The 26,447-nt window shown below is 37.2% G+C and overlaps 2 protein-coding genes across 2 annotated transcripts in view; both read right to left on the reverse strand.

The window, feature by feature from the left end:
* The window catches only part of LOC144450532 (kinesin-like protein KIF11), a 40,683-nt gene extending 21,010 nt beyond the window's left edge, over positions 1-19,673 (reverse strand). Inside the window, exons 1-16 of the mRNA XM_078141176.1 lie at positions 19,591-19,673; positions 18,337-18,466; positions 16,452-16,549; positions 16,039-16,117; positions 14,358-14,534; positions 13,399-13,523; positions 12,364-12,521; positions 11,196-11,274; positions 10,791-10,887; positions 10,172-10,267; positions 9,216-9,304; positions 8,812-8,899; positions 8,076-8,189; positions 2,773-2,868; positions 1,809-2,016; positions 1,078-1,199 (exon numbers count right to left, since the gene is read on the reverse strand). Of these exons, the coding sequence (XP_077997302.1) occupies positions 1,078-1,199; positions 1,809-2,016; positions 2,773-2,868; positions 8,076-8,189; positions 8,812-8,899; positions 9,216-9,304; positions 10,172-10,267; positions 10,791-10,887; positions 11,196-11,274; positions 12,364-12,521; positions 13,399-13,523; positions 14,358-14,534; positions 16,039-16,117; positions 16,452-16,549; positions 18,337-18,466; positions 19,591-19,673 (1,839 nt within the window). The remainder of the gene's footprint in view (positions 1-1,077; positions 1,200-1,808; positions 2,017-2,772; positions 2,869-8,075; positions 8,190-8,811; positions 8,900-9,215; positions 9,305-10,171; positions 10,268-10,790; positions 10,888-11,195; positions 11,275-12,363; positions 12,522-13,398; positions 13,524-14,357; positions 14,535-16,038; positions 16,118-16,451; positions 16,550-18,336; positions 18,467-19,590) is intronic.
* Positions 19,674-20,952: 1,279 nt separating this feature from the next.
* On the reverse strand, positions 20,953-25,544 carry LOC144450828 (histamine N-methyltransferase-like). The gene is made up of 4 exons (XM_078141567.1): positions 25,326-25,544; positions 23,043-23,240; positions 21,865-22,200; positions 20,953-21,545 (listed from the first exon to the last, which is right to left on the reverse strand). Exons 2-4 carry the CDS (start codon positions 23,227-23,229, stop codon positions 21,196-21,198), a joined length of 873 nt encoding a protein of 290 aa, XP_077997693.1. The 5' UTR covers positions 23,230-23,240; positions 25,326-25,544; the 3' UTR covers positions 20,953-21,195.
* Between the last annotated feature and the right edge of the window lie 903 nt (positions 25,545-26,447).

The raw sequence follows: 26,447 nt of genomic DNA on the forward strand, positions 1-26,447 counted from the left end.
ACGCCATGATAAAATTATTTTATAAATGAAAAATCCAAGATAAATACCTAATACTCATCTATATCGCCACTTCAAAAAAATTTGCAGTTTTCAAAAAACATGGTATCATCTATTTACCATTGTCACTGTCATTATATTTAGTAAAAAAATTACAACACACATCTCTACCATTGAACATGAAAGTGGAAGGAAAGCTAACACATATTGCTGTTTACAGACAATAGCAAATTAGCTGTGTGCAACCTGGTGATATTGTCTATTTGATATTTACTGCAAATTCAACACTGTATGTGACTTGTTATAGTAAACGTAGAGACAAACAATGTAACCAATACATGTACTCTAGTGACATCAATATATCAAAGTGGTCATATGGATGAGGATTGGATATTTATTTAACATTTTTAAACATATGGTGACAGGGCTTTCAGTGTGTATGCTCCTAAACTGTGGAATAGTTTACCGCTTGAGCCTCGACTACTTGAGAAATTTGCTCCTTTCAAGAAGAGTCTTAAAACGTATATTTTCCGACAATGCTATTGCTGATGTTTTTAAATTGATTGCTAATTTTTAAATCCAATTATATTTTTAGTGAGACATGTTTGTGTAGTGGTCTTTAAAGAATAAATTATTATTATTATTATTATTATTATTATTATTATATTTTTCATTTATAAAAATGTTATCATGGCTTCTTACTTTACAAATCAATGTGAAACAACATTGATAAAGTCTGTGTTTGTCACTCAATACATTGCAAAAACCTTAAAAATGTGTAAAAAGTTTGTTATTGTATGTACAATGACTGCAATTTATTGAGTTACAAACAAGGACTTGGCATACATTGATTGACATTAATTTTTCAAGTAGGAAGCCATGATAAAATTGTTATATAAATTTAAAATCGTAAATAAATAACAAATCCTCGTCCATATGACCACTTTAATTAAGTATTTTTGTTTGGGGCTGGGTTGAAATGATAGTAAAATGCATTCTATGTTTATGTAAAAAACAACAACATTGTGTTCCATGAATGAAATTCCTGGGCAATTTCAATTTTCTGAATATGAAACTTACATTTTGATTGTTTGGCTCACTGCCAATTAGTTGGTTAGTTTGATTCTTTACTCCACTACTCAAGAGTTTCATTTGTCCAACCACTGACTCCATGGCTGAACACTGCTCTGTGAAAAATATATCTGCAAAAAGGAATATAAAAAAAAGAGAAAGAATTGACAAATTTGTTCAAATTAGTATGTAGGTAACTTATTGCTGCACTAGTTATGAATAAAAACGACCTCTAATTAACATGATGCAGTGTCCAACTATTGGTATTTTAACAATTTTTGATTGATTGATTTTCAAAATAGGTGTTGTTGGTAGATTTTTTATTTTATTTTATATTTTTTTTCATGTGTGAGTGTCTACTTCAGGTTTTCCATTGTTTTCCAAATGGTCTCTGTGTTGTTTATTTCTTCCTATCAGATATATACAGCTATTTCAGATTGGAAGAACAGTTATATTATATTGTCTTTTTAAGTTGATGCCAGTTTCTGCATCCACTATTTCTTGTGAGACCACAATTTTTGCGATTTTATTATTTTTTCTCTCAAATACGTAAAAAGGTTTAGAGTTGGCAGTCTAAAAACTAGGGGGGGGGGGGGGGAAACCAAGCAATTATTTTTTTTAGGCCTTATAGCTAGTGCATCTCTAAAAGAAGTCTTTGAGTTGCATTAATAACACCAAAAATCTTTGAATCACAACTTTGATGAAAAAAAGAAGACCACAGAAGAGCAATTCTTACTTACCACAACTTTCTTGTTCTTTGGCAAAGTGTTCGATTTGTTTCTTACAATTCTGTGATATATTCTTCTTCATCTTCCCAAGATTAGTTGAAATGGTTTGCTTGAATTTCTCCTGCTGGGTCATATTGTGTTTCTCAACAGCTTTCTTTCTATCTAGTTTACTGTGAACACCGTCAAGATCACCTAAACTGGATTCGGTGGTAGTCAACAGCTAAAGTGCAACAATAGAGAAGTTTATGGCATTGAATTAATGACAGCCACAATAAGTTCAGGATACATAATTCACTCTGCCCAGCACTGTTTCTGAAACTCTGAAGCTAAAGTTTTTAAACATGTTCATCAGGTCAGTAAATCTGATAACATGTAATATGTTCTTGTGCCATGACCAACAGTTCTTATTACTTACAAGTAACAGTTCACATGTTCGGTCAACATGCAATGTCAAAAACTATCCATTTGTTAGCTTTACAGCTAGGCAGCAAATGGACAGTTTTACAAAGTCTGTCAACCTGAACAGGTGAAATGTAACTCATAAGTAATAAGGTTAAGAACCCTTGGTTGTGGTACACGAATGTATTATTACTATGAAGCTGAAGTTCTTCTATATTTTGTGCACTGTCAATGAAAAACAGCTGAACAAAATTTTCCCAATATAATATGTGCCATTTTTAAAAACTGAATTGATGTATTCACTTGATATATAAAACTAATACAGGTATGAACATTTCAAAGATGTTATCAGGATAATACAACCACAGAAATAATTCGGTCTGAACTAAACAAGACTCTGACCATCACAAAATGAATATACAAGAAAAAAGGACAAGTGCAGCAGGTTTATTTTCATAAATTTTGGGTCATTTTATCTTCAGGATTTCCTATCACATAAATTGTGTGTGATTACCAAGGTACATCAAAGTGAATTTCTCACAGGTATGATATGGAAGGGTGGTGGTGTTACACTTACCTCGGTGGCCTGACTGTACAGTTCAGTTTCGACTGTGACATGTTCTCCAACCAAATGAGTCTGCTGGTCTCTTTCTATCACAGTCTCTTTAAGGTTCTGACAATAAACAGCAAGATAAACAAATGTATTTCTCATACAACACTGGTAATCCAGCCTTCAGTTTACTAAGTTACTAAGATAGACGCAAACTAAATCTATTGTTCTTCAATGTGGTAGATTACACAAATGGATGATAGCAGTTCCTCTATTGTGTGATTCTAATCACCCTGTGATCAACATAGTGTAAACATTGGAAGTCCCAAAACAGCACTGCAAGTTCATGGAACTCTAAATGCACTAGTGTTCAGAGACGCATCCCTACTGAGACTATAATTAAACCAATATCCATTCCATAGTTTTTTACTGTTAATAACATTTACTATGTATATATAGTATTTTATTTGCCACAAACTCAAAATCATATCAATATAACAAAAGAGAAAAAGTAAAAAAGACAGTGGAATAAATATTACACATAAACTGATGGATGAATACAGAGTTTATGGCTGGACCACAAAAATAGTTTGAAACAAACTAGTCAAGTTTGTGGCCCATACTACAATTGATTAAACAAAATAATCAAAGCAAAAACAAAAACAAATTTGAAATTAAAACAAAAACAAACAAAAAACAAACAAAACGCGTTCATCAAAAAATATATAACTGGCATTAAATGCAATGTAAGGTAGAAAAAGCTGAATTAATTTTGTAACAAATACTGTTTTAACTGAGATTTAAAAGTAGTCCTGGATTGTATTTTTTTCAATTCTTCAGGTAAGGAGTTCCAATGTTTTGCAGCTGCATACTGAAAATTGTGTTGCGTCAAAGTAAGATTTACTTTGGGAATGTAAAAGTTATCTCTCGCTGTATTCCGAGTGTGATACGTATTTGGTGGTGTGTTAAAGTAGTCGTTAACTGTTTGCGGGAAGTGACCGGCCCTCAAATCAAAAATAAATAAAGAAGTATTAAATTTGCATTGCTGGTGGACATTTAGAATTCCTAGTTGCTGAAAAAGAGGGGAGGAGGGAGCATCAATATTTGAAAAAGTTATAAAGCGAATAACTTTCTTTTGAAGGTTTAAGATAGGCTTGAGAAATGTATTGTATGTATTGCCCCATATCTCTATACAATATGAGATATGGGGCAAGATCATAGAGTTATACAACAGAAGAAGAGTAGATTTAGGTACGTAATAACGAATTTTGGAAATTATGCCAATAATTGGAGAAATTGCTTTCCTAACTTTTTCAATGTGTGATGTCCAAAGCATATTTTGATCTAAACACACGCCAAGATAATTGGTTGACGTTACTTGTGAAATTTGTGAGCCATTGATGCCCAGACTTCCCTCCATTTTCACCAATCTTTGCGAAGTCTTAATAATCATGAAATTAGTTTTTTCTACATTGATAGTGAGCCTATTGGCGTCGCACCAGTCACATACTTTCCTGAAGTCGAAATGGAGTTGATCAAGCTGAATTATATTTGAGGGATTGTTGATAAATTGAAACAAGTTTGTGTCGTCGGCAAATAATCGAAATTCAAATGCATCAGTAGCGTTCACAATATCATTGATGTAAATCAGAAAGAGAAGGGGGCCTAAAATTGAGCCTTGTGGTACTCCACATTGTATTTCGCTATATGGCGAGGTAACATTATTTATACAGACACACTGCTTACGTTGGGAGAGATAACTTTTAAACCAAAGTAAAGGCAAGCCTCTGACACCATAGTGGCTCAGTTTCTGAAGAAGAATACTATGGTCTATTGTGTCAAAGGCTTTCCGCAAATCAATGAAAATACCACATGTCAGATAACCATTGTCCAGCTTATTAGCAATACCAGTGATCAGGTCAACCAGGGCAAGCTTAGTACTGTGTTTTTTCCTGAAACCAAACTGAGTTTTGATGAGGATGTTGTATTTTTCAAGATATTTAACAAGTTGATGATTGACAATAGATTCAAACACTTTACTGATTACGGGCAAAATTGAAATGGGGCGATAATTGCCAACATCGCATGGCGAACCTTTTTTATAAATAGGTATTACCTTGGCAATCTTAAGAAGACTTGGAAAAATACCATTGTTGAGAGAACAGTTAATTATATGTGTGAGAGGGCATGCAATAATGTGAGCAGCGTGTATAACTAAGAGGGGATTAATTGTGTCCTGACCGGTAGCTTTGCGGGGATCAAGCTTGAATATTTCTCCCAGGACGTCTTCTTCAGACACGGGGTGAAAGAAAAAGGAGTTGAGGTAGTTCCCATCCAGGTATTGTCTAAAGTCTTTGTTGCTTGTAATCTTTTGAGCAAGATTGGGCCCAATACTAGTGAAATAATTATTGAATTCTTGAGCAATATCTCTTGTATCTGTTAAGCATGTGTTTCCAGGGTTGTTTGTAGTTAATTTATCGGGAGTATATTTGGTATGTGTTTTGTTCAACATCTCTTTAATAATAAGCCAAGTTTTGTTGGTGTTGCCAGAGGCATTTGAAATTTTATTGGTGTAGTAGTTTTTCTTAGCCAACCTAAGGAGCTTCGTCAATGTATTCCTGTACCTAGTATACTTATTTTTAATTTGGTTATTCCTTGGGTGATTTTTCATTTTCGAGAAAAGTTTATGTTTTGTATGTATGGATGCAAATAAGCCCTTTGTGATCCAGGGTCTTTTAATTGACTTGTGTGTTCTTGTAGATGTTTTTATTCGAAGATGTCTTCTGATAACAGTATGAAATAAATCATTAAAAATATTGTATGCTTCAGACGGGTCTTCGCACATGTGGACTGGTTGCCAGGATACATTGCTTAGGTCAGCTAAAAAGGCCTCTTTGTTGTAATTCCTGAAATCGTAGGTGTGTGTTTTGGTAACGTTTTCAAAAACGTGATGCAGACTTTTAATAATGCCGAAAATTGGATAGTGGTCTGAAATGTCTGTTTCAATTGTACCGGACTCAATAAAGTGGTCAGTAATATTTGTCACCAGGTGATCTATTACCGTGTGTGAGGTGTTAGTAACTCTGGTAGGGGTGTTAATTAATTGTGTCATATTGTATGTATTCAGGAGAGAATTGTAATGAGTAACGGGTGGGCTGTCTAAAGATGTGTCAATATTCATATCGCCAAGGAGAATACAATCACGCCCGTTCACTGACACCTGATCAAGGCATGCTTCTAAACTGTCAATGAATTCATTAAAAGGTGTGTTGGGTCTTCTGTAGATAACGCCTATAACAATCTTTTTGTTGTTGATCATAGTTTCCCCAAAGATGGATTCGCAGTGATTAATTTTACATGTGTTAATGCGAGAGAAGGACAACGAGTTGTGAAAATACAGAGCGACTCCACCACCTTGTGAGGCTTCACGATTACAAGTAACGAAAGTATAGGAAGGCAAATCATAAAGACAGCAATTTGAATCGGGATGTAACCATGTTTCCGTTAGAGCTATAAAAGGAAAATTTTGATCTAACATGCTTAAAAAGTTAACAAAGCTATCGAAGTTTTTTGTAAGGGATCTGACATTGCAATGTAGGAAAGAACATGAACTGTGTAAAAGATTTCTATCAGAATTGAACTGGTTGACTGTGCAAGACTTGCAGCTGTATTTAACTATGAGTTCTTCGTTCATCATGAAATGGCTGACATACTTAGAGAATAAGTAATCGAAAAATAGTTACCCACTACTTTGAATATCTTCAATGAGACAAGTCTGATGATATTGTATTCAATAAAGAAATACATGTAATACGAGTATATTTAGTTAGACGATACGATCGAGATCTCTTATAGTTGCTACGATGATTGCTGGGTCGCCGACATTTTTCCGCACGTAGATTTTGCCATTGTGCGTCCAAATGAATTTCCAGTGTTTTTCGTTGCGTAGCTGATTTACCTGGAAGAAGAGTTGCTTATTAGTTGGTGTTAAGTTCTCGTTGATGTAAATACGATTGTTGCTTGTGACGCCAATGTTACGGGTAGTCTTGCCTTTAAGGTTTTTTCTTGATGAATACAGCTTATTTCGGAGGGAACGACGAACGAACTTGACGATGATTGTGGCTGGTTTACGCTGGCCATTACTTTGCCGGCTAGGTCTTTGAGGAAGACGATGTGATATATCAATATCATCAGGCGAAACATTGACACCGACGATCTCAGCTACTTTAACCACGATATTATCTGTGTCTTCATTTCCATCCTCAGGTATACCTGATATTTCTAAGGTGTTTCTTCTGGTGTATTGATGTAGTTCGTTGACTTCCTTTGTTGTGTTAGCTAGTTTGTCTTTCAAATCTTTGTTTTCATTTCGTAGACTTTGCAGTTGCTTTGCGAAGTCATCAAAAGAGTTACTCACATAGGTAATGGACTTCTGGAGTTCACGTATGTTGTTTTCCATTGCAGTAAGCTTGTCGACTTTAGCGGTGAGCGTAAGCAATGTCGCCTGTATAGTGTCAAGTTGTGATTTCTCAGGCACGTGATTGTCATTGTCAGTAGTAGCATCGGCCATCTTGACTGCACTTGAACTTGTTGTTGGAAAGCGATGAAGTTTACACGACTTGCAGAGATGCAGGTCGCCCTGGGACAGCTTAGCTCTCGAGTTACCACAATCCTGACACTTCATAATTGTTTTCAAATGGTTGCAATTGTAGAAAGCATTTGTTGATAATGGAAAATTTGAGGTTTTTGCTGGAGCGAGGTGCACAGTAGTTTTAGTTTGTATCTATCTTAGAAAACCGAAGGCTAATGGAAATTGCCAGGACAAATTACAGGGACATCTAAGATATATTTCTCCCTACATTGTAAACAATGTATTGCTCAAAAGCATTCAAGCATGTTACAATCAACATAGTACAGGCATGTACCTCTGAAATGAAAGTCTTAACACCTTTGCAGTTACTGCTCAAGAAAACATAAGCCCGTTCTCAGTTAAAATGAAGAAAACAAATTAGGGGTCACCCATTCTCGCAAACCAGAGCTGTTATTTCTTCTGTGACACTGCAAAATGACGGCGCGTTTTGGGCGGTGCCGTAAAAGAGGCTGTGGTTTGCAACGATGGGGTCACCATTCAATTTTTTTTACATAGAAGTAAACATATTTTCAAAATTAAGCCAGTTTAGAATCCAAAGTGGCCATGGAATACAAACCCAGTATATAGCGTTTTGAATTTCCAACATTTGCGTAGATTAGATTACCCACAATGCTCTATATGCATGCCTGTTGAGTGAACTATCACATAATAGTATAGAGTACAAAACTTCAGTAAGTACCTGTTTAGTTTGTTGCAACTTGGCTGAAGTGTCTTCAAGGTCCAGCTGAGTGGTGGCCAGTTTTTCAGTTGTGTGTTCTAGTGTCTCCTTTGTGTCGTGGAATAGATCATTTATCTAGGTATAAGAATGCAGTCAAGTCAATGAGTCGTCAGAAAATACAATTTATTGTATTTTGGAAAATTGTTTTTAAAAGAAACTTGATCATGGTTTATGGTGCCTAGGTGGTAGGGGAAAGGCGAGAGCCAAAATTCTCCATACAACTTGATTTTACACTGATCAAATAGCATTTTAGCAATAACATCAACACATTACATATTACATATGATGTAAACTGTGACGAAGATTGTAGTGGTCACACCAATTCAGAATTGATGCAATATAAAAACATGATGGTGAACACTAAAATACTACCCAGTAACCGGGAACCCAGCACTGTATATCACATTAGAATGTAAATTTTAATCAACTTATCAACATCTCAGTAGCAAATACAAAACCTGTTATCACTGAAGGCATGAAAGTTTTCAAAATTTGGATAGAATTGGGAAAATGAAGTTCAGCAATCGCATTGATGCCAAAACCCTTCCCTCTAAAGAAACAAATTGAGAATGTGTGACATAGTGTGATCATCGCAGGGGGATGAAGCATACATTTTTTGTACTACCTACACATGTACAATGTATTCACATCATTAATTTATAAACAAACATTTCTTTTTGCCAATTAAAACACATACTTTCTTGATTTCTTCCTCCATTCCAGTAATTCTGTTATGTAAGTCTTCCATTTCATGGTCCTGTGTATTTATTTTACCTTCCATACCCCTGGAAAGGAAGAAAATAAACAGGTTAGAGCGCAGAAGTTTAATATATATGGCATTTTGTGCCAATGACAACCTGTATGTGGTTCTGGAATCAATCACAAAGTGTTATTATCTCCTAAATTAGGGGATTATATGTTTAATATATAATATTATATGTATAACTGATGTTTCAAACGGAATTGTTCTGATTTTCCTAAATAGTTTCTTTTAAAGGTGAGTGGTGGTGGGGAGAGAGAGAGAGAGAGAGAGAGAGAGAGAGAGAGAGAGAGAGAGAGAGAGAGAGAGAGAGAGAGAGAGAGAGAGAGAGAGAGACTTACATATATGTTTCACGAGATACAAAGAAACCATCCTTTTCTCTGGCTGCATGTAAATCCTGTCGTAGTCTTTCAATTTCTTCTGTATATTGCTGATGAAAAGGAGAAAATATAATCATTAATGCCATGTATATTGTAAACAACCATAAACCAGGAAGATAAAAAAAAAATACTTTTTATTGTCGCGTTTATAGTAAATATCCTGTTTTCTTTTTAAAGGGATTAACTTTATACCTTTTTTTAGATACTTTTTGCTGCACTGTAATAAATTAATCATGAATTATTAGATTAATAATAACTCTTTACATATACATGAAGTGACAGGGGAACTTGAAACTATGTTATGAATGTGAGCTATTATGCAACGTGGCCATAAAACGTCTTATCAACTGATGGAATGAAAGTCTCTTAGTTCCAACAAGATGTGCCAAACGTTATATTAATCCAATTCATTCCTTATAGATTATGGCTAATCTATGCAAATGCGGGAAATTCAAACTGCTGTACAGAGCACTAGCTTATGGGTCTTGTTTTCAGCATTTTTTCTGTGCTCCGAGAAATACACAGGTCATGTATCATGTACAAATTGTTTGTGAATGTCGTAGGATGGTAACTTGATACACAAATTAGTTGAAAATCAGTCTGTTTGTTTCATAGAATGAAAAAACCTTTCCAAATGAGACAAATTCCCCTTCAAACAGCTGCTTAGATTGTGTGTCATTCAGGATTATTAAAATATGCGGCATTTGCATGTGAAAACCCCAGATATAGGGAATGTTTATATTTTGGTGATTACTTGCCAAGTTGTCAGTGAGTCATCACAAGTTCTCCACCTCCAAACATACAGTCAGTCATATGCAAAATAGGGTCCCAGGCACCGCCAGTTGTATGTTTAACTTTCCATGTTTGTAACATGTTTCACTTGTTGATGCTTGCCCGCTGTTGGTTGTAACACTTACCTTAATCAGAGCTCTCTTGGTCATCCTTTGGTTGACTTCAGGCCTATTGGTGATATTCCTGGCTCTGTGTGCATAGTCCAACGTACTCAAACTCTCCTATGGTTAAGGAAAGATGCACACATTGTTACATATGTACCAGAGATTACTTGCACTGGTGTGCGCACACACTAGTTGTATTTGCACTGCAGTGCTATACCGAAAACATTATTGCATACCTGCATGCAAATAATAGGCAAATGAGAATGCAATTGTTCATTCTTCACAAAAGAGTTTGATCACATAGTGTCATTTTTACAGGAATTGTTTGTTTCACTCAGCTGCCTAGAAACACCAAATTGAATCTCTTTCACTATCTATTGTTCTTTTAGTGGTGCACCATTGCATTATGGGTATTAGTAGACATGAATATTTAGTCATTGCACACTGGATATTCATGACTCTGAGAGCCTATTTCATTCAGTTAAAAACTATGACAAATGTGTGTTCAGGAACAGAACGTTCAAAATGTCCATTGAATGTTTGGTTCCTGAATGCACCCTTGCTCCGCCATACTTCGCACGTTCTAAGCCCTCTAGAGTTGAAATATTAAAATGTTGATATTGAAATGACAGTAACTTACCTCTATGTTGCAGTGTGCCGGAGACACAGTAGCAATTATGGAAGTTTTTGTGCTGCCACCTAGAGAGTCCTGCAAGAGCCTGGTTAACTTGCTTTCTCTGAGGATAAAGACGTAATTAAGAGTAAACAATATATTGTCATATGGTCCTTTCAAATATAGTACCAACATTCAAGTAATTAAAGTTTGAACAAAATATTTGTTCTAGGAAGCTACACATTTGCATGAGGTAAGACATTTGAATTTTGAATCTGTCACCATGGTGTAACTGGAGTATCGTTTTTCGATTAGACAACCACAACATATTCCCTGAAAATTGTTACAAAAAACCAATAATTAGACATTGTACATGTTGCTATTTCACGTTAACGTCATGTACATGTACAAAGGTAATTTTGATTTACCTACCTGTATGGAATGTGGGGGGCATGTTCTACCAAGGATTTGATAACACGTCCCAGGGTAAGCAAACTTTGATTAATGTTGCCTATTGAGTAAAAAAATTGACAGTTGAAATTACTAACTTATCTCACATCATAAATCAGGGCTTGAATTTAGCCATAGTTCAGAACATCTGGACTAACTTAGAAGTAGTCTACTCGGGTACATGAACTACTAAATATCATATCTGGACTACCAAATTAGTAGTAGTCTCGGACACATCGACTACTAGTACTAAAAATTGTATCTAGATTGCCAAATCAGCAATAGTGCAGGACACACACCGGGTAGACTACTAAAAACATTGTATCTAGACTACTAAATTAGTACGTGTAGTAATGCAGGACACATCAATCTGATTAAAATCTGATGTGGTGAAAGCAGCTAGATGCCTTTATTTGCCTGGTATTAGTAATGAAGTTTTTAATACGTAATACTGTACCAGTTTACAGTGTTTTTGCTAAGGTTTGGGAACCCCGGTAACAGAAAGGGGGAAAGAGGTAAAACTGGTAGTGCTTCCCATGCAATGTATCATAGTTTAGGTGGGGAACCCCGGTAAAATGATGTGGGAACCCCGGTAGATTTTACCTACTTACCGCCCTTAAATAAAACACTGAGTTTAGAACTCTCGACTACTGTACAGTGTAATAGACAATCGCGTTTGAATCTCGCGCTTTCAATTAGGCAATCACACAGGAGAAATTGAAGCGTGCTGATTGGTTGTGAAAACCTTACAATATTGTTGAGATTCAATGGGATTGTCTATTACACAGGTTCAGATGTGGGAAGGCGGCAATCACTCAGACCAAATAAACAACACAAAATGATGGAAATAGAGATAATTAAAAGCATCTAGCCGCTTTCACTACATCAGATTTTTATCAGATTGAGGACACATAGACTACCAGACTACTAAATTAGCAGTAGTCCGTGGCACATAGACTACTAAACTTCATATCTAGACAACCAGATTTAATCATGTGGTAGTCTGTTAGACCCTACACTGTCTATGGTTAGACCAATACAATTCAATTGAAAATTTTTGCTGAGTCAGTTCACATATACACACAACATATTAAGGTTTGTATCCAGGTTGGTCCCAAGGGACGAAACAAAATACAAGAATCAAACTCACCAGCTTCTTTAGCTCTTCTGTCAACAGCTCCAGATCTACCGATGTTTTCAGAACCTGCTAAGTCAACTAAGTACAGTTTGCCACATTTCACCATCTCTTCACCATCGACAGCAGTCTCCTTAATGTGAACTAGGATTGTGAACACTGCATGGGATCGGCTATGAAAAACAAAATAAAGCCAAAAACAATCAAGGTGGTACTCTTGGCAGTAATTGTTGGATTACAGTGGAAACAGGGTTGGTGTAGAGTTTCACTGATGGGACATGTTTTTATTTGTATGTAAGTGGTCATATGGATGAGGATTGGGTATTTAGTTTTGATTTTTAATTTATAAAACAATTTTATTATGACGTCCTACTTCAAAAATCAATGTGAAACAACATAGACCAAGTCTGTGTTTGTAACTCAATACAGTGCAAAAAGCTAAAATAAATCTGTAAAATGTTTTGTAATTATATGTACAATAACAAACATTTTACACATTTATTAGTCCTTCACAATTTATTACAAATACAGACTTTGCATGTATTGTTTCACATTGATTTTTTCAAGTAGGGAGCCATGATAAAGTTGTTTTATGAATTAAAAATTCCCCAAAAATACCCATTTCTCATTCATATGGCCACTTTATAGGCAGAGATGGCCATCCATGTGGTCATCGATTCAAACCTTGATGTCCTAGTGTTGAGTAACTACAAGAAATGATTAGTAAAGGCTTTTCAGTATGAGCTCAGACCACCAAACTATTGTTTGGTCGTCTAAGATATGACTAACAAACAAGGCCCATCTCGATCATGTTTTGTCCAAAATTGCATCTACCATGTATAAATATCAACTTTCTGTAACAACACTCGCATTCCCGCGTCTGACCACTTATACCAAATTTATTACCAAAAATAACCAGCTGTTCATTGTTGTCATGGATTTTCATAGAGGAATTGATGCATTGTTCACTGTGTGTATTCAAGTTTGACAATAATGCCCACAAAGTTAGGGGGCCTTTTATAACCCTGTCTCGCCTTTAAAGAATCTTACCTGGATTGATCATTCATCTTAGTGGCTGCAGTTTGCCGTTTTTTCCAGCCAGCTTCTAGTATCTGGAACACTTCATTCTTATCATGGACAGGTCGTTCTTCAAGACCAGATATCACAACAGAGCCCTACAATTCACAAAGGGTAGAATCATAAAATAATACAAGCGTGAATAAAGAAAAACAAAAGATTGCATATTTTTGAGACTGGCAGTGCTATTCAAATATCACAAAACCATACAATTTGGCGGGTAGAATACTTTATAAAAACAATAATTATGAATGAAAACAAAAGATTTTATATTTTGGCCACTAGGAGTGCTATTCCAAAGCTAAGGAAGTGAGTGTCGCAATAGTGGAGTACTGAATATCTCCTTTGAGATATGCCATTTGCAAGTGTCTCAAGCCTAAATTTGATGCATCTTTAAAACTACTAGAAACTTTTCACTGAAAGTATGCCCAAGGAGACGACTATGAAAATTAGGAAATGCAGGGCCAAAATGTAGAAGCTAAATAGTCATGAGAAACTTTTCAGATGGGTGACGGTTAGTCTAGTTCCTATACAGTATCGCTATGATTCAGTCTAGTCAAGGCCATGATGAAACATGTTAATTATGGTTCAACCTCATAGTGAGCAAAACGCGAAACAGCACATGTCACTAGTAATAACAGACTGTCGTCACCACTCATTTAACATTTATTTGGTACAGCTGTTTTGACGATGTCCAATTTTCAACCAGGACTCCACCGCCAGTCCATTTAAACTAAATCATGTGGGGATGCAACAACAAAATCATGTTTATATGAACGCTGTAGAAGGGAGCACAAGAATGTGTGCTGGTTGAGGGACTTTGACCAGGCTGTGGTTAGGGTTAGAAACCACAGTTGGTATCCAGATTAGGTGACGGTGTACTTTAGAAAAAAATCCAGTTCTAGAAAATACAAGGTCCAAAGTTCAAATACCTTTTTAGCAGCATCTTCATACATTCGTAATCTGGCATCATTGCCACCAAGCAAGTCAAACAACTCTTCCTGGTAGATCTCCAGGAAAGACACTCGGACAGAGAACTCCACTTCCATGCCTTGGAGAGTCTGGAATAGTTGATGGAGGGCTCTGGGAATGATACCAGCTAGGGGGTCCTATGATGAGAAAAAAAACAAAAATGGTAGAACTCAAGAAATCTTTATAGTCATTCAGAGAGCTCCAAGTTCCAAACTCAGATTTCAGGCTGCTCTAATCATGTATTATTTCGATCAGACAACCGACGATAAATTTACTGGAAATTGTTTTTTTATTTCTCCCCATATCTCAAGATTGAGAAGTGCTACATTCATTTGGGTTGCATACAATGATAGCTCAGATGGTTGGTAGTCATTTCCCCCCAAAAAGTTAATTTTGTAATTTTTTCTTGCTTTATCGTGGACTATAACCTTAAGTGACACAAGCTGACTTTATAAGTTTTTTTTTTAACCCAAGCGAAAAAAATTTAAAAAGACAATTTGTATTCTGCCATTTTTAGAATTGTTGATTGCATAGTAGGGAGTTCCTATACATTTTTAGGACTCCCCAAACGAGTCTGAGAAAACAAGATTCCAACTCGCCCATGCAGGAAGTAGCTAGTGCATGCTGGGGAATACTTCATGTCCAACATTGTAGGCTAAATGATTTAAGTACTTTTGTGACAAGTTATCACTTCTCAAGTGAGTGATACATTCAAATTACAACAAACAGGCCTTGTAAGCCCATTTTTTATGACTTGGTAGAAATGTACTGTGAAACTCCCGGGGTGGGGTATTTGAAACATGATTTTCCCAGACCATTGTCTGGGTAGTTTCGTAGAAGAGTCCCCAGCAATGAGAGTCTGGGTAACCGAGACTACATAATACCAGGTTGAGTTCAGGTAAATTTCGGGGTAATATGTAATAATAATAATAATAATAATATTGGGTTCTTATATAGCGCTTTCCCACTCTGTGCTCAAAGCGCTTTACAATTATTATCCCTGGCTCAGATCAGAACGGCACAATGGCCCTTAAGTCTTCCTCAACTCCCCGGGGAGCATACAATCCATTGCAGCCGTTTAAGTGCATAGGATTAAAGCCTTCACATTGCAACCTACATCCTACCAGGTCCCCAGTTATACAGCTGGGTTGACTGAGGCACAGTCGTGGTTCAAATCTTGCCCAAGGACTTTAGCCACTCAGAAACAAACAGCAGGCAGCGACGGGGCTCGTATCTGCAACCTGTAGATTCCAAGCCGGTCACACTAACCATTCACCCATCATGACTCCACATGTACACAATGACACTTCAATTCATAATCATAATTTAACAGGTCGAACAAGCTAGGAATGACAGGTAAAGTCAAAAGGAAAATTTGAACCATATGTTTTTAATAAAGTTCCAAAATTTCAGCAACAATAACTTTCACTCCGAAATGTTCTGATAGGGTCACCATCGGTGACATGACATTTTTTTCCAATCCTACCACAGAGGGCATCAATTTTATTTATTACTTCACCAATTTAAGTACTGCCACCCTTATGAAGAGTGACGTAAAAGTTGACTACAACTACTGAGCAATCAAAGTCCATGCTTAGCTTGTTGGCGCTGTAAATCTGATATATATAGTAGTGTTGTTACCTCATCCCATTCTACTTGAAGATCCTGCGTTCTCTCTCCCTCCATAGTGAATGTTTTTCCAGTACCTGTCTGTCCATAACTGAAAAAAAAAGAATGAAAATGTGAACTTGTAGGTCGGTCCTTTTTCAGTTTGATGCAGTCTCACACATGTTAGGGTTTGAAATGTATTAATTAAATAAATGGTCAATCTGAACCACGTTTTAGATAACTTTGATGGTCCACAGCTAGATGCCCATGATAAATTTTTTAGTCGCTCAAGGCTTTCAATGTCACAATTCATTTTATCAACCATGTTTGCCTTCACGTCTATACAGTATATACATGTACTAGCATTGTTAAATTAAACACAGATTCTTAGCCATAATTTGTGATATCAAACTTTCCCAAAATAAAATATCCAAGGATAAACTTACGCAAATATTGTACAGTTATAGCCCTGCAGGACTTCATCAATGGTAGGCACAACTACTGATTTGTATACATCGATCTGTTTTGCATCTGGACCGAACACCTGAAGAAAAATATTATGTCATGCAGATGTTACAACAGTAGAGGGCGCTATATTCTCTACTCCCAGTCGCATTGTGGAAAGGCTCATTTCGAGTAGGGAGAGATGCTGATGATCACACACTATTTCTTTTTATCAGGGATGAAAAAAGAAAAGTAAACTAGTGTTGAAGGTGCCAAACAGGCTGTCTCCTTATCTCACTGTCAAACTACCACAAATTTGCTCACTGACACCAGGACTTGAATTTATTAATGTATGTCTTTGCCAATCTTGGTGGCCTACCAATTTTCTAAATTGATGGGCCAGTGACAGAAACCAGGATTCCCAATATTCCTGAACAGAATCAGAGAACCCTGAATGGCACATATTTGTTACACCAAATTTTTCTGTTTTCTGTCAACCCTCGCACACTCCAGGACCACGATGGGCCAAGGTAACTTTAATCTATAAATTATCATCCATGGTAGTCCCATTACTAGAATTGGTAGAAGTATGACTACGATTAATGAATTTCTAGCACTGGACACGCACGACCCCAGTGAATGTACAACATACACGCACACTACATAATCAGTCTGCACTGACTAATGTGTAGGACTTCAAGACAAAGATTAGTCTGAAAGTTACAGTGATGGGTTCACTTATGTAACCACTGGATACTCAGCTGAAGCATATTACATAGGTTGAAACAAGGAGACAGATCTTTCGCAAAGACGCATGTGTGCATTTCTCTACTTTGCATTCTGTTGTCTGCTTGGGCCATGATGTGTACCTGCGAGCAATTTTATGGTAGTTTGAGAGTGTGATAAGGAAACCTGCAATATCAGTTGTAATTGTTCACCACTGTTATATGGCAAACCACAGAATCCCCCTTTCTCTGTGTTTGTACAACTGCCGACATCAGACCATGGACGAACAGAACCTGTTACAAACATGGAAAGTAAACAACCGAATTTGATCAACAACACTTGGCACAGCATGTTGGAAGTACAGACACTTGTATTACAATTTACATTCCATCATTCGATATGAACAGTTGGATGGCCACTTTACATAATAGTGCACGTTCACAAACAGATTCAGTTCCCCTGGCATTTCATGTACACATAAAGACCCTAAAATTGTTCATATCAAAGCATGGTGTGTAATACAAGTCTCTGTACTTCCAACATGCTGTGCTAAGTGTTATTAATCCAATTCATTTGTTTACTTTCCCGTTTGTAACCTAACAGGTTCCATTTGTCTACGGTCCGATGTAAGCAGTTGTATGTTGCTGAGGTTTCCAAAGATTGACAAACTTTAACAAAACCAATGTGTAACTTGTATGAATGAAATGCAAGTTCAATGGACAAAATCTTTCTAGACATTTCGGCACCTAACCAGAATTCGGCACCACTACCCAAGATGTTTCAGCACCACTATGGGCTAAGACAGATCAGCATTACTTAAATGTCTGATAATGTGGTCCTTCTTCATAATTAATCTATCCCTAACCCCAACCATCTTTGGAACAGTGCTGAAATCATTAATGTATTGGGTAGCGGTGCAAAAACTTTAGGGGTAAGGCTGAAACAGTCAGGTACCGAAACAACAGTAATCGCAGTGTTAGCTAAATCCAAAGCAGCTGTCTTGAGTATGACAAAATAAATCTGACTCTGTACACAAGTCAGAGTTTACACAGACTAGAGTAGGCTAGAATCAAGGTAAAACATGTCAAGGTTTTGGTTAGACCTGACTGTGAATTGATTTGCTGCCATTTTAGAGATGTATGAAGTAACATCAGTACTTACTTTGTCAAAACAGAAGGTCTTCTTTGAAGATTTTCCTGCTAAGTCAACACCAACACTTATTTCCTTTTTTTGTTCACTTACTGTCACCACCGAATGGGAGTGCTGTTTTCTTTCCAGTTCACTTATTGGCCTATAGAAAGAATCATAATTCATGTGATATTCTAAAAGTTAAAACAACATCTGTCCACCTTCTGACATTTGACAAAATCATAATCACATCACATGGACAACAGTGATCTGATTTAAAATCAGTCCGGCTTGCAGAAGGAGTAAGTCTGGACTTGATTTTGTCAGTGGGTTAAGGGTGTTTTATAGGGACATTGTCAGAATTGTACTCCATTGCTCTTGCCTGCTGAGAATAAGGGACTCAAGTCTCACAGGGTTTGAAATTAACCTTTTTCTTTGGTACTCCAAGTGGGCTACCAATTTTAGAAAGTGGTAGCCCAAGGATGGTGACCAATACTATATAGTCCTATATTCCTGAACTGAAAACAGAGTTCTTCTATTTGAAATATATGTGTTATTAAAATACTGTATGTCTGTAAATCTTCCATCCTTTAAATCACTCCATAATCATTATGGTAACCTGGGCAAACTACCACTGCAGTATATACCAGCACAATCTGATGTCTTTAATTACCTCTTATTTCATTTTGTGTCATTCGTTTTGCTCCGAGTGATTGCGGGAAGGTGGCAATCACCCGGAGCAAAAAAACTGACACAAAACGATAGAAATACTAGAGGTAAATAAAGACATCTAGCTGCTTTCACTACATCAGATTATGGTAGCAATTATCATGGTAGCCCCATGACAAGAATTAGTAGTCTGTGGACACGGGACTACATGTAACTAAGTTGTAATGTTAATTTCGAGCCCTGTTCTGACAGACCCTTACAAGAAAGGGAATTGTCAGAATCGAATCGACTAGTCTAATGATCTTGTTATCTTACACCCGATCATGGATGTACTATTAGGGGAGATACATCCATGGTCCGATAGAATGTTGTTGCATTCATTACTTTTACTAGTACCACAGTGAAGACGATCTACTCCGGTGAAAAGGTCAAGATAAACGTATGGAATTTCTCCCTGAAATGCGCTGATACTTAAATTAAATTCAACATTTTTAGCGTCTTGAGTTTATAAACCCCAGAACTATTCTAAGATAGCTTAAAAACAATATGAAAAGCCAATAACTCAAATTCAAAACTAACACTACAATATTATTGCGCAGCTTTGTCATTTACACTTACCGACATCGAACGGCAACTTGAACGTTCGTTTCTCGTGGCTTTTCAGACTTCGATAGTTTTCCTGGCTTGTGTAGAGACGTCATTATACTTCTGGAACTACTTACGATTGTCAAATTCGCCAAAACAATAACAGTTTCTAGATAATTTTTTCAAGTACACAACACAACGTGTACACAAAAAAAGTATGCTCCAGTCAACAGTATACACTGCACTTTGAAAATGGTGTCAACTGACCAATCGTCCAATCAAAATTAAGAATAGAGGGCGCTATATTTTAGAATAGAATACTAGTACCTCACATTCCGACCGCTTAGGGCGGACTTCAATATACATATTTCACATCCAGTCACGAGTCACCCCCAGTGCAGTCGGCACACAACAGGCCGGCAGCGGCCCCGGGCTTACACCATACCACATCGATATAGGGAGTGGTGGCACCGTGGTACAGTTATTTAATATACAAGTCAAGATGACATTACAACAACGAAGAAGGTCCAGTCGTTGGACATTACATTAGTGGAAACAACGACTGCGTTTCTCACTATACATCCATGGTTTCAGCTACATATCGGTATTCACGTGGTGATGTAGTCCTGCTTGCATACGGAGGAATTCGGGACTCGATTCTGACAATTGTCCTTAGAGTCAAGTCAGTAATACAGACTCGTGCACCGTCATGGAAGCAGGACTAGTGGTGATGGAACCCAGGATGTATTTTGTTTTGTTTTCATTCCCCATGCATGTTCACAGCAAATTTGAGTCCTGCTTGCTGTAATTTAGATGCCAAAGTGATACATCGGGTCTTTATTAAGATTCAAACCCATTGAATAGCCTATAGACTGCTTGCAGATGGCACTGTGAACTGGGGGGGGGGGGGCTGCTCTATATGTACCGCCCTTTGGGATGTGTTTTCTAGTCCTTTGTTCTGAAATAGGATATGTTTTATTTCGAGCTGTAGAGTCTAAAACGGGCCCACTTTGCATTATTTTCGATTTGTGGTCCATTGTCATTTTTAACCAAATCATAACTGCCCCAAAATGTTGCCTCCTAAAGAAAATGTATTTGGGTCTAAACTTTCATCTCTTAAAAACCTATAATGGTCTAAATAGGGGTATTCATTTTTGGTCTAAAGTGGAGCCTGGGGTTTCGGCACTGACCACACAACCCTACCAAAGCTGGCGACTTGTGTCGCCCAGGACCCCTCCCCATTTGAAACCCTAATACAGGTTGACCTAACCCTTATTCTAAAACACGATCTGAATGACACTCACCTATCCCATACATACATACATACATACATACATACATACATACATACATACATACAATTACGAAAGTAGTAAACGCTGATTAAAATCTTGTCTCGATCATTTATTCCGTGTTTCAGGGTTTCCACTTTCAAGGCTTTTACCTCGGATATGCAAATCCTGTGCGAGTTCTTGTACAATCATCGTCATGTCACGTTTTTGGTTTACAGAGCGCCATCAACGACGAACTTTCAGTCTAGTAGATTTCATCAAGATTACATCTCTACCTATAAGGATTATTGCTTTATTCTACAATTACGTGTTGAAAATGTTGCCATATGATGTAAGCGCACCGGAACTACTCTTTTAAAATGATCAAATCTTCCTCATCAGCACCAAAAAGGATATCATCACCAGACTGGTGACAGTGCTCATTGAATACCTGCATAATATCATCATAGACGTGTTTTGGAACGGTCTTCCTAAAATCGAGAATCTGAGTGATACAATCAAGGATGTCGTTACCATCCGCAGAATCTTCTTTGAAGCACTCAGTGACAACGATATTCTTCTTTCTGTACTTGGTCTCAATTTTCATGTTTGGGATACGCTCTTCCAGATTTTTGCGCACGGCAGTCACACCTATGAAGTGAAACTTCTTGTCATAGTAATACTCTCCAATTTTTTCGAGGGTTTTCTCCCATGGACCTAATCAAAAGAAAGCGAATAATGGCAATATACTGTGAATAAATATAGTTACAATTACCCAGCCTCATCGCTAATGGCTCGTTTAAATGGTGGGGTGGCTGAAGTCTGAGAGTCACGGTCTGGGTAACCGATCAAGACTATGAAATTAGGAATCTGAGTCGAGTAAAGTAAAATAAGCACGTGTACAACACTGCCACAACGTTAACATACCGGGATGGTTGAGTTAGGAGATCTTAGTCTTAATTCGACCCGACAGAGAGTTACATGGATTTACATGTATTGACAGAATGTTATATGCGTTCCTTATTTTTATAATTACCTTTCAGCATTACAATAAGCAATAATCCACCTCTCTCCAAAACTTGATACAGATCATATAAAGATTTGTGTGGATCAGTGAAATAGTATGGACACTGTATCGCATGGATTATGTGGAAGAACTCTTTCGTATCGGCGCTGTTTCTTTTCTCCAGATATTCCTCAATTGTTGAGAGATTAAACTCGATATTCACATTCTGCCATTGACCCTGGGTTGTCTTAGATGTTTCCCGGTCTTTGAATTTCTGGAGTTCATCTTTGTCCGGTTCGACAACAACATAGGAAATTTTTGGGAACTTTTTTGATAATACATCAATGATTATCTCATCAACCCAACCTGTTGATACAAATATCGTTGGTTAAAGAGGAACACCAGGAAATAAAGGCAATCGTACATTTTTTTTGCCGGAGGGTCATTTCATGATGTCGTATATACCAGATAATTCTTTGCCCGATTGCTAGGAAAACGGCAAATTGAGTCTTATTTCACCTGTGTTCATTTTTCTGTGACTGCCCAGCAATGACTCATGCAGATTTAGTGTTGCCTAAAGGGAGTTAACCTACATGCATATGTATGTGATGAACATTAAATACTCATTTACGATTCTCAACATTACCACAAGCTTTAGATAAATTGTCTTGAATATTTATTATTCACAGTATAATACAATTTTCAATTTGGTATCTTGACCTCCTTTATGAACCGGAACAAATAAACTTTTATACCCTTAAGCAAAACTCTGGTTTGGAATGAGTGAATTAAGTACAAAATCCTCCTTGTCAGAAAGACAATTATAGAACAATGATAAATGAGTCTGATACGACTACGAACCTACTATATATATATATATATATTACAGTGACAAAACGAAATAAAAAGTTCAACATTCTACCCAACTTATTAGACCATGCGAGAATCAAATAGCAATCAGCAGCCTCCTTTGTGTTTTCTTTGTTTAAAGGTCTGTCTGTCTGTCTGTCTGTCTGTATGTATGTATGTATGTATGTACATACATATGTATTTCTAATCTATGTAGCTGTATGTCTATTGCTGTCTCTCTTTCGTTGCCTCTGTCGCTGCCCTGTGTCTCTGTTTTCTCTTACGCTCATTCTCTATGAGTTGCAATTGATAGATGGATGGAAATTGCAGTATTTAATAGGATTAAACCTAATGCTTACCATTCGCTGTACCAATAGCCAGTACACGAAGTTCAGAAACATTACTAGCATCAAAGCCTTGAAATGTTCCAATCATATGCTGTTTACGTTCTTCATCCATGATTTCAAACCCATTGTTCACTATCGCAGTGTACTTCTTGAAATACACGTCAGGGTAGTGGATAAGACTTTTAATTTCAACAGCCATATTACTCCTTTCTATAAAAACACAAGAAAGTAAAATATGTTACAGCTCCCTCTGTCTGTCTGTCTGTCTGTCTGTCTGTCTGTCTGTCTGTCTCTCCCTCTCTCTCTCTCTCTCTCTCTCTCTCTCTCTCTCTCTCTCTCTCTCTCTCTCTCTCTCTCTCTCTCTCTCTCTCTCTCTCTCTCTCTCTCTTTAATCCACCTACAACTAATATTGCGAATGCCAAATTTATAAATTTTAAACCGTACAAAACATCATCGTTGTAACAGGTTAATTGGACTAATTCTTCTTCGTAATACTAGTACATAGATTAAAGCGAATTCAAATTCAAATTCAAAGTCGAACGTAGGTCGTAGTTCATAATGGAGGGTCCATTGTCTTTGATTGAATGCCGACAATAGGACTAGGTATATAGTTGTAAATGGGTTGTCTATTGTCCACTATAATGAACTATAGATACACCTCATTATCTCAGTTTTCCGTAGTGGCTATAGGTGCTAATAGCCAGTCATGACTAGGAGTAAAATAACACTGTTTCAATCGACAGCGTCCCTAAGCCTTATAGTTACGTTTCATGAAGGAGGGAAATCGTTAAAAATTCACCCACGGAACGGTCGTCACGCGATAGTAAACATTAATTCATACACATGATTTGATAATGAAGATACAGTATCAATTTAAAATTATTGCCACCGAGTATGCAATGTTCGTGTACTAAGTGTATTTGTATTTGTATTTGTATTTGTATTTGCATTTGTATTTGTATTTGTATTTGTATTTGTATTTGTATTTGTATTTGTATTTGTGTCGCCTGGACTTTTGTGAGTTATATACTACATATCCTTGACGACCAATAAATAAATTATAATAATATTTTTTCTGCAGAAGGATATTTGTTTGACCGCATAGTGATAGGCAACTCGTACAGCATTACGTCATTACTTACAGAGCCAACGCGCACTTTGATTGGGTGATACAGTCAACAGAGAGATGTGTATGTGATACTACGCTGGACAAGTGGTTTTAATTTCTACAACCCAGTATTTTGGACAATAATTAACTTGATTCGAGTAGTCGCAGGTGACATATATGTATGTTATTTGCCCAATATCTTTCCACATCATGACAGTGATGACATTTTGCAAACAAGTAATACAACTGTTCGTGACAATAAACACCGGCATGTTTGCAGGGTATGAAAGGCATTACGTTATAATTTTAAAACGGGAACCGTTCGCCGGATTCACAGAAAGTGCTACCTAACGGATTGCTAACGGGTTGTATCTTGAAGGCGCTGCGGCTCTACAATATCCTCAGGTAAAATATCGCACTTTTTAAAGTCGCGGTTGTTGTCCTCATCGGTCTGCCATAGTTGGGCTTTCGACCAATCAAAATGCAAGAGGGTAACAGGTACGTGCTACGCATAAGCCTAAATGTTTCTGGTTCGCGGTTCACGGCTTGCTCGCATGTTCGTGAGCAACTCTCACGTGATGAAGCAGCACACAGATCCAGGGCAAAATCCCAGGGACTATTATAATATACCAGCGGTGTAGGATTACCCTCAGACACGTCTACCATAAGTGTAATAATGGCGGATGTATGCCGCCCATATCGTCTACTAATAAACGTTAATCAAAGAAAGAAGATTACATTCATTTGAGACAAAGGTTATATTTTTAGTTGCACAATAAATCACTATCGCCCTAGGTAATACCAAGGATTGTCTGTGGAGGGACATGTCATCGAGTAGACAAACTTTCATAAACAATGGCCCGGAAGTATATAAATGTCTATTATAATTGTTGTCATTGCTTCGTTATCGTGAATCTTTTGTGATGAATATTTGGGATGTGGATGATAAAACCTTTCAATGAATGTGACGAATAATTACCTCATTAACAGGCACTATTTTAAGTACAGATAATTGAAGTTAAGTATAGTACACAGGTGTGTCCACATGCATATACCTGATTATGTAAAGATTGACTAATTGAGTAATTGCTTCAAACATACAACATAAACATAAATATGGTCCAAGATTGTAGCAAGACTGATTTAGAATTACCTAATTATTATAATTAAGGATGTGTATCACTTACCATAAACTTTTCTCCAATTCAATCAGTAGATCTCTCCATGTAACCAGTCTCCTGTCCCTGTCCCTGCTTTATAACGAGTCTTGATATCAAATGGTTTAAAGGGCTATTGAGTCGTGATCTCTCACCCTTGTATAGGTGGTGTTTTGAAAGGGGCTCTTATTACAAATAAACTGGGTCGCTCAACTTGAAATCTCACAAAAGCAGTCCCTTGAAAGTACCAAGATAGCAAGTCAGAAAGAGGACATTTCCCAGGGTTCAATTCGTTCCCGTCCATGCAGAGCCCCATGACATTACTGATGTATGTCGACTTTTAGAAAAAAACGATTTCATTTCTCCTGTTAGGAAAGGCGTGTGATGTAAATTTTTGATGCAAACAATTATTAATCATATGCTTTACAGGAGGAATGAAGCTGACTCATGGGACATGATGGTCACTCATTGGACATCCAGCCGGAAAGGCGGGAGGACTTCGAAAATTCTTGGATTCATTTCGGGGAGAGGGGGGGGGGGCTTGAATGTTTTTGAGAGCGCAGAGGGGGCTGCCAAAAAATTTGACCAACATAATTTCTCTCCCCCCCCCTTCCCGCCTGCCGTAAATTCTGACCCAAGCATAAGCGGAAACAACGACTGCATCTTTCACGACTGTCCGTGACGTTTCAGGCTATATGATATCGGTGTTCACGTGCTGGAACCCAGGATGTATCCCTTTGGTCTAAATAGAGCCTGTTTTTTTTTCGAGCTGAAGAGTCTAAAACGGGCCCCACTTTGCATTATTTTCGATTTTGCTTCGATAGTCTAAAATGTCGTCCATTATCCTTAACCAAATCATAACTGCATGTAATTTCCCCAAAACGTTACCTCCTAAGGAAAATGTATTTGGGTCTAAACTTTCATCTTTTAAAAACCTGTATAATGGGGTATTGGTTTTTGGTCAAAGTGGCTCTGAAATTTAAATGGGGCCTGGGGTTTCCAGCACTGGCCACAACCCCCTACCAAAGCTGGCCACTAAGTACCGTCACCCCGACCCCCTCCTCCTTTAAAACCCAAAATAGGTTGACCTACCCCTTATTCTAAAACACGGTGACCCTCCCCGTTCGCGTACACATATACACACACACACAC

This window comes from Glandiceps talaboti, chromosome 20 (assembly GCF_964340395.1).
Source record: "Glandiceps talaboti chromosome 20, keGlaTala1.1, whole genome shotgun sequence".
Classification (NCBI taxonomy): Eukaryota; Metazoa; Hemichordata; class Enteropneusta; family Spengelidae; genus Glandiceps; species Glandiceps talaboti.